General features: G+C 39.1%; 1 protein-coding gene across 1 annotated transcript in view; it reads right to left on the bottom strand.

The window, feature by feature from the left end:
- The window catches only part of DNAH9 (dynein axonemal heavy chain 9), a 321,611-nt gene that overhangs the window by 121,112 nt on the left and 185,506 nt on the right, over positions 1 to 14,993 (bottom strand). Inside the window, exons 43-44 of the mRNA XM_037492667.2 lie at positions 13,439 to 13,635; positions 5,105 to 5,267 (exon numbers count right to left, since the gene is read on the bottom strand). Coding sequence (XP_037348564.1) covers positions 5,105 to 5,267; positions 13,439 to 13,635 — 360 coding nt within the window. The remainder of the gene's footprint in view (positions 1 to 5,104; positions 5,268 to 13,438; positions 13,636 to 14,993) is intronic.

The raw sequence follows: 14,993 nt of genomic DNA, 5'->3' as shown, positions 1-14,993 counted from the left end.
TTTAGCTGCAAAAGATAAAAATAGACTCAAAGTTAAAGGATGGAAAACAATTCTACAAGCAAATGGACCAAAAAAGAAGGCAGGAACAGCTATACTCATATCAGATAAAATAGATTTCAAACTTAAAAAGATAAAAAGAGACCCCAGTGGTCATTACATTATGATCAAGGGACAATACTTCAAGAAGAAATAACACTCATTAACATATATTCACCAAACGAAGGAGCACCAAAATATATCAGACAACTATTGGCATCTCTGAAAACAGACATCAGAGAAAACACATACGTAGTGGGAGACTTCAACACACCACTATCAACAATGGATAGATCAACAAGACAAAAAATAAGTAAAGACACTAAAGCTCTAAATAAGGATCTAGAGTGCTTGGGCTTAACAGACATATATAGAACACTAAACCCAAAAAAATCTGAGTATACATTTTTCTCAAGCGCACACGGATCATTCTCTAGGATCGATCATATACTGGGGCACAAGACAAACATCAACAGATACACCAAGAATGAAATCATACCAACCATCTTTTCTGACCATGAAGGCATCAAACTAGAAATAAACCATAAAAAGAAGGCAAGGTACTCTCCTACCTCATGGAGATTGAAACCCACACTACTGGAAGTCCACTGGACTAACGAGGAGATAAAAGAAGAAATTAAAAAATTCTTTGAATTGAATGACAAGGAGGACACCAATTTCCTAAATGTATGGGATGTAGCAAAAGCAGTAATAAGAGGAAAATATATAGCAATAGATGCTCACATCAAGAAACAAAAAAGAACTCAAAGAGACAACCTAATCTCGAAGCTCAAAGATCTAGAAAAAGAACAACAAAAAAACCCTAAAACCAGTAGAAGAAAAGAAATAATAAAAACCAAAGCAGAAATAAATGAAATCGAAACTAAAAAAACAATCCAAAAGATCAATGAAACCAAGAGCTGGTTCTTCGAAAAAATAAATAAAATAGATAAACCCCTAGCCAGGCTCACAAATGGACTACAAGCAAATGGACTAAGAAACAAATGGATTAAGAGGCAAAAAGGGAGAAAGCACAAATAAATAGGATAATAAATGAAAGAGGAGAAATCACAATGGACACAGCAGAAATCAAAAGAATAATTAATAACTACTATGAACAGTTATATGGAAACAAGTTCAACAATCTAGAGGAGATGGACAAATTTCTACAACTCTACAATCACCCAAAGCTAGATAAAGAAGAAATAGAACACATAAACAGACCAATTACAATTAGCGAAATTGAAATGGTAATCAAAAACCTCCCCAAAAAACAAAAGCCCAGGACCTGATGGATTTACAAATGAATTCTACCAAACATTCAGAGACGAATTGGTGCCTATCCTTCACAAACTCTTCCAAAAAATTGAGAAGGAAGGTATAATACCTAACACGTTCTATGAAGCCAACATTACACTAATACCAAAACCGAACAAGGACAACACAAAAAAAGAAAACTATAGGCCAATCTCCCTAATGAACACTGATGCAAAAATCCTCAATAAAATTTTAGCTATTAGAATCCAACAGTGTATCCATAAGGTAATTCACCACGACCAAGTAGGATTCATTCCAGGGACACAAGGATGGTTTAACATCCGAAAATCAAACAACGTTATCCAACACATCAACAAAAATAAATATAAAAACCATATGATAATATCAATAGATGCTGAGAAAGCATTTGATAAAGTGCAACACCCATTCATGATAAAAGCCCTTGAAATTCTTGGGATACAAGGAAAGTACCTCAACATCATAAAGGCCATATATGACAAGCCAACAGCCAGTATCATTCTCAATGGTGAAAAGCTGAAAGCAATTCCTTTAAGATCTGGAACAAGACAAGGATGTCCACTTTCACCACTGCTTTTCAATATAATACTGGAAGTCCTAGCCAGAGCAGTAAGACAAGAGAAAGACATCCAAGGAATCCAAATAGGAAAAGAAGAAGTCAAACTATCACTCTTTGCAGATGATATGATAATATACATAGAGAACCCCAAAATCTCCACAGAAAAACTAATTCAACTCATCAATCAGTTCAGTAAAGTGGCAGGATAAAAAATCAACATGCAAAAGTCAGTAGCCTTCCTATATACAAACAATAAATCTGAAGAAGAAAAAATAAAAAAAAAACATCCCTTTTATTATTGAAACAAAAAAAATCAAATATTTGGGAATAAATCTAACAAAAGAGGTAAAGGACCTATACAAAGAAAACTATAAAACACTGTTAAAAGAAATAGAAGAAGACACAAAGAAATGGAAAGACATCCCCTGCTCATGGATTGGGAGAATAAACATTATTAAAATGGCCATCCTACCAAAAGCAATATACAGATTCAATGCTATTCCAATCAAAATTTCAATGACATTCTTCAAAGAAATAGAACAATTATTGATGAAATTCATATGGAATCACAAAAAACCCCGAATAGCCAAAGCTCTCCTGAAAAAAAAAAAGAAGGGAATGGAGGCATCACACTCCCAGACTTCAAACTCTACTACAAAGCCATAATCATCAAAACTGCATGGTATTGGAACAAGAACAGACATACAGACCAATGGAATCGAATAGAAAATCCAGAAATAAACCCACAGATTTATGGTCAACTAATATTTGACAAAGGAGCAAAGACTGCATTGGAGCAAAGAAAGTTTGTTCAATAAATGGTGCTGGGAAAACTGGTTACTACATGCAAAAGAATGAAACTTGACTACTACCTCACACCATGCACAAAAACCAACTCAAAATGGATTAAAGAACTAGACATAAGACCTGAAACCATAAAATACATAGAAGGAAATATAGGCAAAACACTACGTGATATTCACATCAAAGACATCTTTACAGACACATCACCCAAAGCAGTGATAGTGAAGGCAAAGATCAACAGCTGGGACTACATCAAATTAAAGAGCTTCTGCACAGCAAAAGAGACAATAACAAAAACAAAGAGAAACCCCACCAACTGGGAGAACATTTTTGCACACAACACTAATGATAAAGGACTGATCACAAAAATCTGCAAAGAGCTGATGAGACTCAACAACAACAAAGAAAATAATCCAGTCAAAAAATGGACAGAGGAGCTAAAAAGAAACTTCTCTGAAGAGGAAATGCGAATGGCCAACAGGCATATGAAAAAATGTTCAACATCACTTGCAATCAGGGAAATGCAAATCACAACTACCATGAGATACCATCTTACACCAGTGAGAATGGCACATATTAAAAAAACTAACAACAACAAATGTTGGCGAGGTTGTGGAGAAAAAGGAACTCTTCTGCACTGTTGGTGGGAGTGCAAACTGGTCCAACCACTATGGAGAGCTGTGTGGAGATTTCTGGACCTACTAAACATAGAGCTTCCACAGGATCCAGCAATTCCACTCCTAGGTATTTACCCAAAGAACACAGAAACATCAATTCCAAAGAACACCTGCACCCCTATGTTTATAGCAGCACTATTTACAATAGCTAAGCTTTGGAAACAGCCCAAATGCCCAAAAATAGATGACTGGATCAAGAAGATGTGGTACATATATACCATGGAATATTACTCAGCATTCAAAAAAGATAAACACATGCAATTTGCAGCAACACGGATGGCGCTGGAAGGGATCATGCTCAGTGAAATAAGCCAAAAAGAAAAAGAAAAATACCGGATGGTCTCACTCATAGCAGGAATCTAGAATACTTAAATAAGGGACCAGGAAAATGAATAACTATAAGAAAGTGAAAATCAAAATCAACAAAAACTATGAACCAGAGACACTTTTTGGGGGGTGGGGGCGGGAGGGGAGGGATTGGGGTCAGAATGGGGGGATTGCAATTGTATGAGGAATATAAAAATAAAATTTATTAATTAAAAAAAAATAAAAAAAATAAAAATAAAAAAACATCAGTCCCTGACCTTCTTTTCTTTCTCTCATGCACCACTCAAAGTTCTTTCTCTAACAGTCTCAGACATTTCATTACAGCAGAGTTTCCTTCATGTCCAAATAATTCCCCTTTAAGTTTAGTAAACTTTTTTTTATAAGGTAATGGTTCTCACATAATTGTTATAATTGAAGGCAATGTTTCTTAACACTCAGTTGAATCACCTGAGGAGGGGGGATCTTGGAAAGTTCTAATGCCTAGGTCACTCCTCATAGTAATTGAGTGAGAATTTTGAGGGGTTGGGATATAGTCATCAGCTTTATTTGAAGGGGATTCTAGCAAATAAGGTTGAAAACCACTGTCTTGGATTATATGATAAATGCGTAATTCTCATGCACTATCTTGTATTCTCTTTATTGAAAGGGCTGATGTTTGAACTAATGTGTACATGACATATATAAGCTTAGATTCGGTCAACTTCCAAGAAGTGGAGCTGTGGTTTCAGAGCATCAGTGAGCATCTGCCTGTCCCACCGTGGTTGGGAGACTATGAGGGTTGGTGAGTTGGTCTGGCTCAATGCTGGCTGGAATTCTCCCAGAGATAGCAAGGACAGCATCTGGATGGAAATTACATCATGATTTCCTACTATTCCTCTGTAGTGGCCATGGATAAAAAAAGGAGGGTGTGTGTGTGGACAAAGTGACCCTTGAGGGTGGTATATAATGCTTTCCCCACTTCCTAGAACATGCATTGTGGTTCCTAAATGCCTGAAGTCTAAATCTAAGAAATGTCAATAAAGGTCCCAGCTGCCAGTGGTTACTGATACCATCTTTTAAAATATGAATTTCTTATGAAACACAGACAGTCAGAATTTCACTTAAGTCCACTAGAGCTGCCAGGGAGCTAGATGCTGAATTTGATATAGATATGCTGTTGATTTGGGGGCGAGAAGCTTTCATAGGTATAACTCAAAACAACTGAGGTGTCATAAACGCAGACCTCGGGAAGGTCAGCATACTCAAGCTGATCCTAATAAGGAGACAGTCCCCCACATCACCAGCCCAATGACTAAGAAGAAAATGGAAGGGCATTTGGAATTGGTGAGCTCATGAAGAGTGACAGGGAGTACAGGGAGTTGGAGAGAGGCTGAGTCTCTTCTCCACAGTTGCCCAACCTGCTCACCTTGAAGTCGGGGATCTGGTAGCCTTTCCTCAGTGTGATCTGGAATACATCCATGGAGCTAATGAAAGCTGCAAGCCTGGTCAGACTCTGCTTGCCACTTCCACCTACACCAACCAGTAGAGCATTTCCCCGCGGTGACTCCAAGATACGATTGATATGGCAGCTAAAGAGAAGGAAGCAGAAGCACATGGCTTTAATCAGACTTTGTGAAGAGCATACCTAACGGTCTAAGTGAAAGCTGGAACTCTCCTTAGAGACCCAATGTGGGCTGAACTGTGGGAAACTTAGATTATCTGCAAACCTGGTCTCACTTTCTTGCCCAAGTATTTTGCTTTAAACCAAAGCTGCCTGTGGCTAGTGGCAGTAGACGAAGAGTTTATGGCAGTCAGATGGGATTGGAGGGTGCAGGTGATGGTGAAGGGTGAAAGGTAGAACTTCCCTTCCCTGCCCTCCCCAGTCAAGTCTCACCCTGACTGCCTTCCTCACTTCACTTTGACTCACCTATTTATGCTTTTAGGCAAGAGGAGAAGACAGGAAAAAGAGAAAAAGAAAAATAATGGGGAAAAAGAGAAAAATAGGCCTGTATGTTTATAATGATGTATATACATACAATTAGAGAAATAAAAATCAGGGTAGGCTAGAGGATAAGCAGCAATAGAAAAGTTTGTTCATGTTAGGAACATGCACACTTAAAGTTGGCAGAACAACAGAGAATGATGACATAGCTTTTGTCTTTCCCTCCTTTAATCTTCTTGAATCTTGATGGCTTTAGAAGGAATATTGGTGGATTCTTAGTGTCAACCTACAAGACACCCACTTCCTTGACTTCTGGGTTCTTCTCTCTACATTTATACTTACTGCTCTCAGTACCCATATTCTTGCTCCACTAATAGGGAAATATTCCCAGGCCCTGGGTTTAGACAATGGCCCTCCAGAGGAAGTTACTCCTCCTGCCCCTTCCAGCCTTTTCTCAGATGCTTCTGTTAGAACAAGCTGTTCACTGCCCTCCATCCAAGTTGTTACAAATGGCAAATTTTCATCATTTTTATAACTGTCAAACCAATGTTACTTCAATAAAAAAAAATTAAAGCTGTTTACTGTGTGTCCTTCAGAATATACCACCAATTTTTTCTATAATTCTGTTAGCACTATGATATACCTTAGGTAGGGTGCTTATATTATTTATAAAAATAACTTCTATTTCTTATTTTCTGATCTTAAAAATGACTGCCTCATACAAAGTGCATAAAATATAGAAGAACATCCACAATTCTAGATCTTGGGATAAACACGATTGACATTAATTGTATGTCCTTACAGACTTTACCTAAGGTTCTGTATGTTTATAATGATGTATATGCATATGTAAATGTACATGTTATGTAAATGTATATATGAATATGCATTTAATCCATATACTGTGTCTATCTTGTATATTTTCAAAACTAGATTGACATTTTATACTCAGCATAGTGTTATGAAACCATTTCTTCACTTGCCAATACACTGTGATTATTTCCCTATGCCACTGAGTAGTCTGCTAAACTTTGTTTTTAAAGTGTATTGATAGCTCATTTCATAGAATAAGCTGTTTGCTTGCAATAGCATGCTTTTGGATATTTAGGCTGTTTCTAACATCTTCCATTTATAAATGGCGCTATGCAAATATTTTTACTTTACATCCCTAATTATTTCCAGAGGTTAGGATCTTAGAAGTAAAGTTGCTGATTGAAGCAATAAGACAATTTCTATGCCTTTTGATACATACTGAAAATTTGCTCCCCCAAATGGGGGCACCAATTGGTACTCCTCTCATGTAGAATTGATCAAAAGATGTATCTGTTATATTGAAAAATTAGAATATGTTAGATTATATTAGTTGAATTAGAATGTACAGAAAGTTTTAGCTGTCTGGACTTAAAATTGTTTGCCAATAAATTTATGTGGTTAAAATTTATTGTCTTAAATATTCAGGTTTTTATTGACTTATACTTGGTTCTTTAATGATTTTACTTTAATTATTTAGCGGTAACATTTTTACTCTATCTTATCTTGCTCCCTTATTAAACCATAGTTTCTAGACATCTGAAGAGTGAATACACTCATTTTGTCCTCCCTGTAGTACTAGCACTTTGAAACTATTCAATACATTTGTGTTAAATTTAAACAAAATAATCCATGTCTTATACTCAGCATTGAATTGGGGGTGACACACACGATTGTTCACTATGTTTGGTGCAAGGAATCATCTGTTTGTGTTTATATAGATGCTACCTGACTCTAACGATAAAAGGAGAAAATATGGTGCTAAGATATTCAGGCCTTCTCTTCTGAAAGAAAAAAGGAGGGTGCAGGAATTGATTAATGGAGGAGAGAGAGAAATATGCAAGAGGAAAAGGAAGGGGAGGAGGAGAGGTCCATCTTGGGCCACCTAATGCCCAGCTCTGCTCTGAAAGGCCTGAATTCAGCTTAGCAAGGTCCATGCTATTCAATATCTAGATGGAAAATGTATCACTAGTCTTGAAGTTTTCAAAGAAGAATGGTTAAGATTGCAACTGTCAGCATTAGATTCCAGCTGGGGATTCATTAACAACCTCTGGCTAGGGCAAAGGACTCTGCATTTAAATTACAAAATTTAAAGAGAAGATCAATATTCTAAAGGGCTCCTGGGCCAGAAAACCAAGTCTGTCTAAGTTAAGCACTTCCATGAATTTCTGGGAGATTAATAACAAGAGCTGAAGATGTTGCACAGCCCAGCTGGAGGAAGCTGGTTTATTGAAGACTGAACATATACATATACATCCCCCCCACCCAGAGAATTGATGATACACAATAGAAGGGTCCCAAGAGAAGCACATCTGAGGGTCTTTTTTGGTTAATGATTGCGAAAGGATTCATTTTTTTTTAAAGATTTATTTATTTATACAAGCACTGGGTACAGTCAGAAGCACAGGAGGGTGAGAGAATTCACCAGAGCCAGAGCAGGAAACGGAACAGGCAGACTGATGAAACACACTTCTGAGGGGAGCAGTGGGTGCAGCAGGAGAGGTCTGTGCACCACGTGGGACCCTCGCCGGTGGCCGGGGATGGATCCGGCGCTGCAGAGGCTGTGGGCAACTTTGCAGCCCAGCGCTCAATTGCTGTGCCACCGGGGAAGCCCTGATTGTGAAAGGATTCTAAGAGAAAAAAAGAGGAGGCAGAAAAAGATACATGGGAATGAAAAATCAAAGACAAAGAGAGATTAAAATTATACCAAAGCAGAGAAAAGATCTAATTGAAAATGTTAAGAAAAAGTAGGACAAGAGACTGCTGAAATGGTGAAAGAAGTCAGTAAAAGAGCAAAGTGGCACTATTAAAGGCAGAAAACAATAGCACAAAGAAATCTCCATGCTTATAAACTGCTAATTAAGTGCCAATCACAGCATGTAGATAGCAAAACCCTTACGATGTGGGCATTCTTACTATCCTCATTTTTCAGATAAGAAAACTGAGGCTTGGGAAGGTAAATATCCTTCTCAAATCCCCGCAGTCAGTTAGTGGCAGCCCAGGATTTGAACTGGGGCCTGACTCTGTCTCCAGAGCCTGTGCCTGCTGCCACTACATAGTGCTCCATTATTAGGTTGCACATAAAAGCAGCAGAAAGCCAGAACAGCAAAATGTGGGAAAGGTGTGGGTAATTCAAACAAGAGAAAAAGGTTAGGAACTCAAGTGGTAAGAACAAATTGAAAGATTATAAAATCAAAGTCAACATGTCTTATACACTTTTGAACATCCACCTTTTTGCCCATCCTATCGGTTCCTGGGAAAACACAGAGATTTCCTCTGCCCTGCCCTACTCCCACCTTGGGCATCAGAAAATAAGACCTTCATGGAGTGAGCCCAGATCCTTCGTGTGGAATGATGCAAGACCATGGAATTTTCCAATATTCTTAGATTTCCTATGTTTCTCACTGTATTGTTTGACTTTTCTCTTCCTGGCATGAGAAGAGAATGCTTCTGTTCTGTCTGACTGGTAGGGGCAGCAAAGAAGGGCCAAGGAGATCCAGAGACAGGAGGGAAGGGAATGCAAAGATGACATCATGGGGGGGTGATATTTTAAAACAAATGTACAGGAAATCACACATCAAAATATGCCTCTGGCAGTTTCATTATTCCAGTTATTTTGCCATTGTTAAACACAGCACAGGTTTCTCTTTGGCAACTATCTTTGGAGTCTGTTTTGAAGCCCCAGAAGACCAGCCAGTTTTCATAGCCTGCCTTTATTTTTTCCTAAAAGCAGTATTAGTCAATTTCCCTGATGGAAATCACATTGGCTGAATCATTTGGTATTCTCCCAAGTTAAATTTATCCTTAAAGGACAAAGATTTGCTTCGATTCCAAGACTATGGCTCAGGCTCTGTTACCTATTAAGCAAGGGGAAAATATACAATGAAACTTCACAGGTTAGTTAATAGATATCTTAAAAACCCTTATTACTGACTGCTCCTTATGTACCAGACACTGGTCAAGGTACTGGAGAGTAGGCAGTCTGCGTGCTCAAGGAGTTTATCCTTGATTAACATTTGAGGAAACATTACACTGTGATGGTGAGGAGCACACATACTATTTCTAGTGTGTGTGACCCTAGAAGACTTCCCTCATCTGTCAGGGTATCATTTCCCCATTTATAATATAGGGATAATAATAGACCTCTCTTTCTTCAGTTTTTTTGTGAAAACTGAAAAAATTGAAGTCTGCAAAATGCCATACACCGGTGCAATAGTGAATTCTAAGTTAGATGTAGCTCTGACATATCATATTAAATGCTTGCTCTTCAGTGAGGCCTTCCTGATCACCCTACTTAACTTTGTAATCACCCCTGAACTCTCTATTCCTCTTCTCTCTGAATTTTTCTCCACATCATTTATCCCACCTGATATTCTAAGAGTTTTTACGGAGTACCTGCTACACTCCAGATACTGTCTTAGGTTGAAGATCTAGCAGTGAATTAAATAAAAACTCCTGCACTCATACTGAAGCTGTCTAATCAATAAATATGCGTTGGGCAGATGGGTGGATAGATGGATGGATGTAAACAAAGTGATTAATCATGACAAATAAAGCAGTTGGTGAAGTAATATCAAGTGAGGACCCAGCAGTGACAACTGATTTGAACTTGAGGTAGGTCTGTGGTGACTTTGGTTCGAGCTTCTTTGTTCAAGTGTTAAGACATATACTGAGGAAAGGGTGAGAACTCAGAAATTATGGTGAATATTGACAATGTCTTTGAAGAGTTCTGTTGTAAGCAGGAGCAGAGCAAACAGGGGTAGGAAATGAGAAGAGATGAGTCTAGGAATAGTTTATTATCTTATTGTAAATGATTACACAGCATCTTTGTATGTTGATGCATAAGACCCAGGAATTGGTGATGGCGTAGGAGGGTAGAAAGCAGAAGGGAGTAAAGGGGGAGGGCAAGAGGATAGGAGAGGAGAGAAAATTGCAAGAAGGAGAAATGTCAGTGAGATGGTGAGAGGACATGGGGTCCAATGCACACATGGAGGCACTGACCTTAGGAACAGGGATGGTTCGCAAACTAAAATAGTAGGGGAGGAAGGATTTGTGGGCGGATGCAGATAGGCTGTTAGATATGGTGACGGGGAGATGAGACAATTCTCTTCCGGCCACTTTCATTAGCTCATTGAAAGAAGAGACATGCTTATTAACTGTCAATAAAGAGAAGGGAGGATGTTAGAAGCTTGTGAAGAGGGGGAAAAAATGTGTGATACTGCTGCTGTCAAGAGAAGGAGAAGAAAGCAAACTGCCAGGTTAGTAGAGGAATATTTCTAGAAAACTTGAGGGACAACTTGGTATTTGTGATTGACAATCTGAAGCAAGCCAGGGAACATGGTGGAAGATTTTTCTCTAATAATCTTCAGATGCTTATGTGCAACTGTGAAATAAGAGAGTGGGGTTTTGTCACATGGATGTCATGACAGAAAACTGGGGAGACTGCACTGGGATAGAGCCTATGGTGGTTGAGGAAGGTAAAGCCATGATATGGGGGAGGGACAAAGGAGTTTGAGAAAGTAGTTGACTCCACGAAATCAAGTCTTGATGAAATTTAAGAATAGCTGGAATATTTCTATTTTCAGCAAAATGAATGAACCTGAGGATATTAGGTTAAGTGAAATAAGTCACACAAAAAGACAAATACTATATAATCTCACTTATATGTGGAAACTAAAAAAATCAAACACATAGAAAGAGAGCAGATTTGTGGGTGCCAGAGGGGGTTTGAGAGTGGGGGAATTAGTGAAGGTGATTAAAAGGTAAAAACTTCCAGTTATAAAATAAGTAAGTCAGAGGGATGTACAACACAATGACTCTAGTCAGAAATGCTTTATTACATATTTAAATGTTACTAAAAGAGTAGAGTTTATAGTTACTCTTCAAAAGGAAAAAATAATGTAACCATGTGTGGTGATGGCTGTTAATTAATTTTATTGTGGCCATTATTTTGCAGTACATACTTAAGTCATTTTGTTGTATACCTTAAACACACACAATGCTACATGTCAATAATATATTAATTGAAATGGAAAAGAATACTTGGAATACAAGCTAGAACAGGTGGGTAGAAGGATAGATTAGAGAGTACAATGTTTAAAATTGAGTTTTTGGATGTGGATTCATTATTGATAATAGAAGTTCTAGGGTAAGAATAAATTGAATGAGTAGTTGAGATGGGATGGGAGAAAAAGTCATGGATTAAAGAGCACATGGGGCATAAAGACTAAGAGCTACACTGATACCAGGAGTGTAGTGCCAGTTGAGGCGAGAAAGATGACTATGCATGAAGGTCATTGGTAAACGGTGTGGAGTAACTGGATGTCAGCACATGGAAATTGTTAACAGGGACAGGTCAAGAATTCGACAGCCCAACTGCTTGTGTTTCAAAACATCAGGGTTTTGGGCCTCCCTGGTGGCGCAAGGGGTTAGGCACAGCACTATGAAGCAATCCACAGCCTCTGCAGCACAAGTTTGATCCCTAGCCGGCCATGGAGAGACACACATGGTGAGGCAGACCTCTCCTGTCTCGCCCGCTGCTCCCCTCAGCAGTGTATTTCAGTCAGTCTGTCTGTTCTGTTCCCCACTGTGTCTCTGGTGGATCCTCTCACCCCCCGCATCTCTGGCCTGTACCTCAGCTTTGTATGCATAAATAAATAAATCTTAAAAAAAAAATCAGAGTTTGGTGAAGAACAAAAGGATAAATGGTTTAAGTATGCCATTGGAGGGGGGTGTGGGTAAGGAGGATTCTTACCTCTTTCTAGACCTGGGAGCACATAGAATGAGGAAGAGAAAAACCTGCTTTCAACTCAGGTCAGTCAGGTTTCAGTCAGAATTCATCAGTGAAGGAAAAATTTAGAGGAGCTGAAGCTGAAATAGAGTTTGCTATTGAAGACCATGAGTACCAAGGGGCAGGGTGGAAGGATTTTGGCAGGCAGTAAGGGTGGGGTATGGGAGAGAGAAGTGGACTCATATTACTGGGGGACGTAGACAGCAGTGTAGCTATAACACTGGCATGACTATAAATTATCTGGGAGACTTGGTTTCTACACTCAATGATTCATTTGATAGCAACAACATTTAAAGAGATATTTAGTTTTTGAAATTTATGTGCATTTAAACAAAAACCTCCAATCTCATGATTTAAAATTGGTCCTCGGATTAATACAGGGTGGTGATGCAGGTCCTGAGCTGTTCTGGTGCCTCTTTTTTTTTTTCCTTTTTTTTTTAAAGATTTATTTATTTATTTATACAAGCACTGGGCACAGTCAGAAGCGCGGGAGGGTGAGAGAATTCACCAGAGCCAGAGCAGGGAGCAGAACAGGCAGAAGGACTGAAGTACACTGCTGAGGGGAGCAGCGGGCGGCAGGAGAGGTCTGTGCGCCATGTGGGACCCTTGCGTGGCCGGGGATCGAACCGGTGCTGCAGAGGCTGCTGGCAGCTTCACAACCCAGTGCTCAACCGTGTGCCACCGGGGAGGCCCTGTTCTGGTGCCTCTTTCATGATCTTAAAGTTTCTATTGGCATGCCTGCGATCATGACCAGGGGACTGTAAACAGCTGACAAGGAAATAAATCCAGTTAGGCTAGATTTCATGCTATGTGCCCTCTAAGGCCAGTAGTAGAAGCTGTAATTTCATTATCAGTTGTCATCTTGACCTTCAAGGCAGAAGCAGTAGCTGTTTTTCTGTGTTTTTTTTTTTTTTTCCCAAGTGTCCTCAAATGCCCAATGAGATTCCTGATGTTGAGAAGAGGAGGGAGCTAAGGAAAGGCAAGAGAAGCATACTTACACATGGCGCATAGCGTCCTCAAAAAGAACCAGGTCCATCACTGTGTTGACTTCATTGTGGTTCTCCAAGGCTTCTACCAAGGTCTGTGTCAATAGCTCCCATGATTGTACAGGCATATACTTGGGTTCCCCCATGCCATTTGCAAAATGACAATACATGTTCAAACTTTGGGTCTGCTCTGTAGTTTGTTCAATACCCTGGCAATGAGACACAGGAAAAAGGACCCTCCTTAGGGACTCTCAAATCTGGTAGTTCCATCCAGAGTGGAGGCACCAAATCTGACTTTTCTCTATGCATGCTCCCTGAAAATTAAGTGTTGGGAGACCTTCCAACACTTTCTTCCTCTAGAGGACCCCTTATAAGTGGATGTTTAATATTAGCTTATCAGTTCCATATGAATGATATCCATTATTCCTGTGGAATGAGGAGTGGAAATGGAAGGTGGGAGGCGGCCCCCTTACATGCACAGTAGAAGACCATATGAGAGCAGAGGAGTTGGTGGGGATGCATGGGGTCTTTCTTTAGGGGATCACAGCCCAATGACCTGAACTTTCACACATCTATTCCAATAGGTTTTGCTTCCCAATTCACAGCCATGTCATAGAACATTTTTTCCTGTTTCCACTGAGATTGAACACAATAGATCTCCAGGTTTAATTCAAAGACTAAGTCCAGAGGGACTGGTGTTTGAAGCATGTGCCACAAACTATCCTTAAGTGACTGACTGGCTTGTTTTATGGGGACATAGCTAATCTTGAAGCATTATATTCAAACTCCCTATTTATAAAACTTTTATATAGATTTGGGTTTACTGTGCATCAAACATTGCCCTCTGGGCAAAGATTAGCATGTTCAATAAATACCTCATAGAACTCAACTAACTTAAAAGATATTCTCTAAGTATTGAAATGGCAACTTTTTTTTTTTAATTCAGGAGGGAATTACTTGCCAAAACTTAAACACAGGAGACTTCAGGAGTTAACAAAGGATGTGGAAGATGCAAGTTTAAGAAAGAATAGGTTTCTAATGCCTAAGTAGAAGGTAATACCAGCATAAGCAACTGTCCTCACTTGCCATTCTTAAAGTTCAGAATGGAAAAACCACCTAGGGAAGAGCTGAACCTCATGCTTTTCACCAGCAGGGGCATAACTCAGGGCATATGTCACCATGGGGTTAGCCATGTAAGCCCATGGGACAATATTCATCAAACCTAATGTAGGGAAAGTGATGATGATAATTGCATTTATAGGGAAAACAGGGATGCAGCCTGGGTATAAGAATAAAGAAATATGAAGAGTTAGATATTAAAGAATGACTATGTTTTGAAGGTGGTTTCAGGGTCCCAGAAAACCTTTAAGTTCTAGCTTTGCCAGATAATAAACTAAATGTTCAGACATTTGGATAAGATTTGATGCAATGCAGAGAGTCATTCTTGCTAGTTGAGGGAAGCACATGGGAAAGCAATGTAGGAACACATTCCCATTTAAAAATGGGCTATTATATTGGGAATCAATCTTAATAGCATCAGTTGGAACTAACGATCTATGGGAAGAGC

Source organism: Talpa occidentalis, unplaced genomic scaffold (assembly GCF_014898055.3).
Source record: "Talpa occidentalis isolate TD23 unplaced genomic scaffold, MPIMG_talOcc4v2.1 talOcc4.7, whole genome shotgun sequence".
Taxonomy (NCBI): Eukaryota; Metazoa; Chordata; class Mammalia; order Eulipotyphla; family Talpidae; genus Talpa; species Talpa occidentalis.
This window is presented reverse-complemented; position numbering and strand designations above follow the sequence as displayed.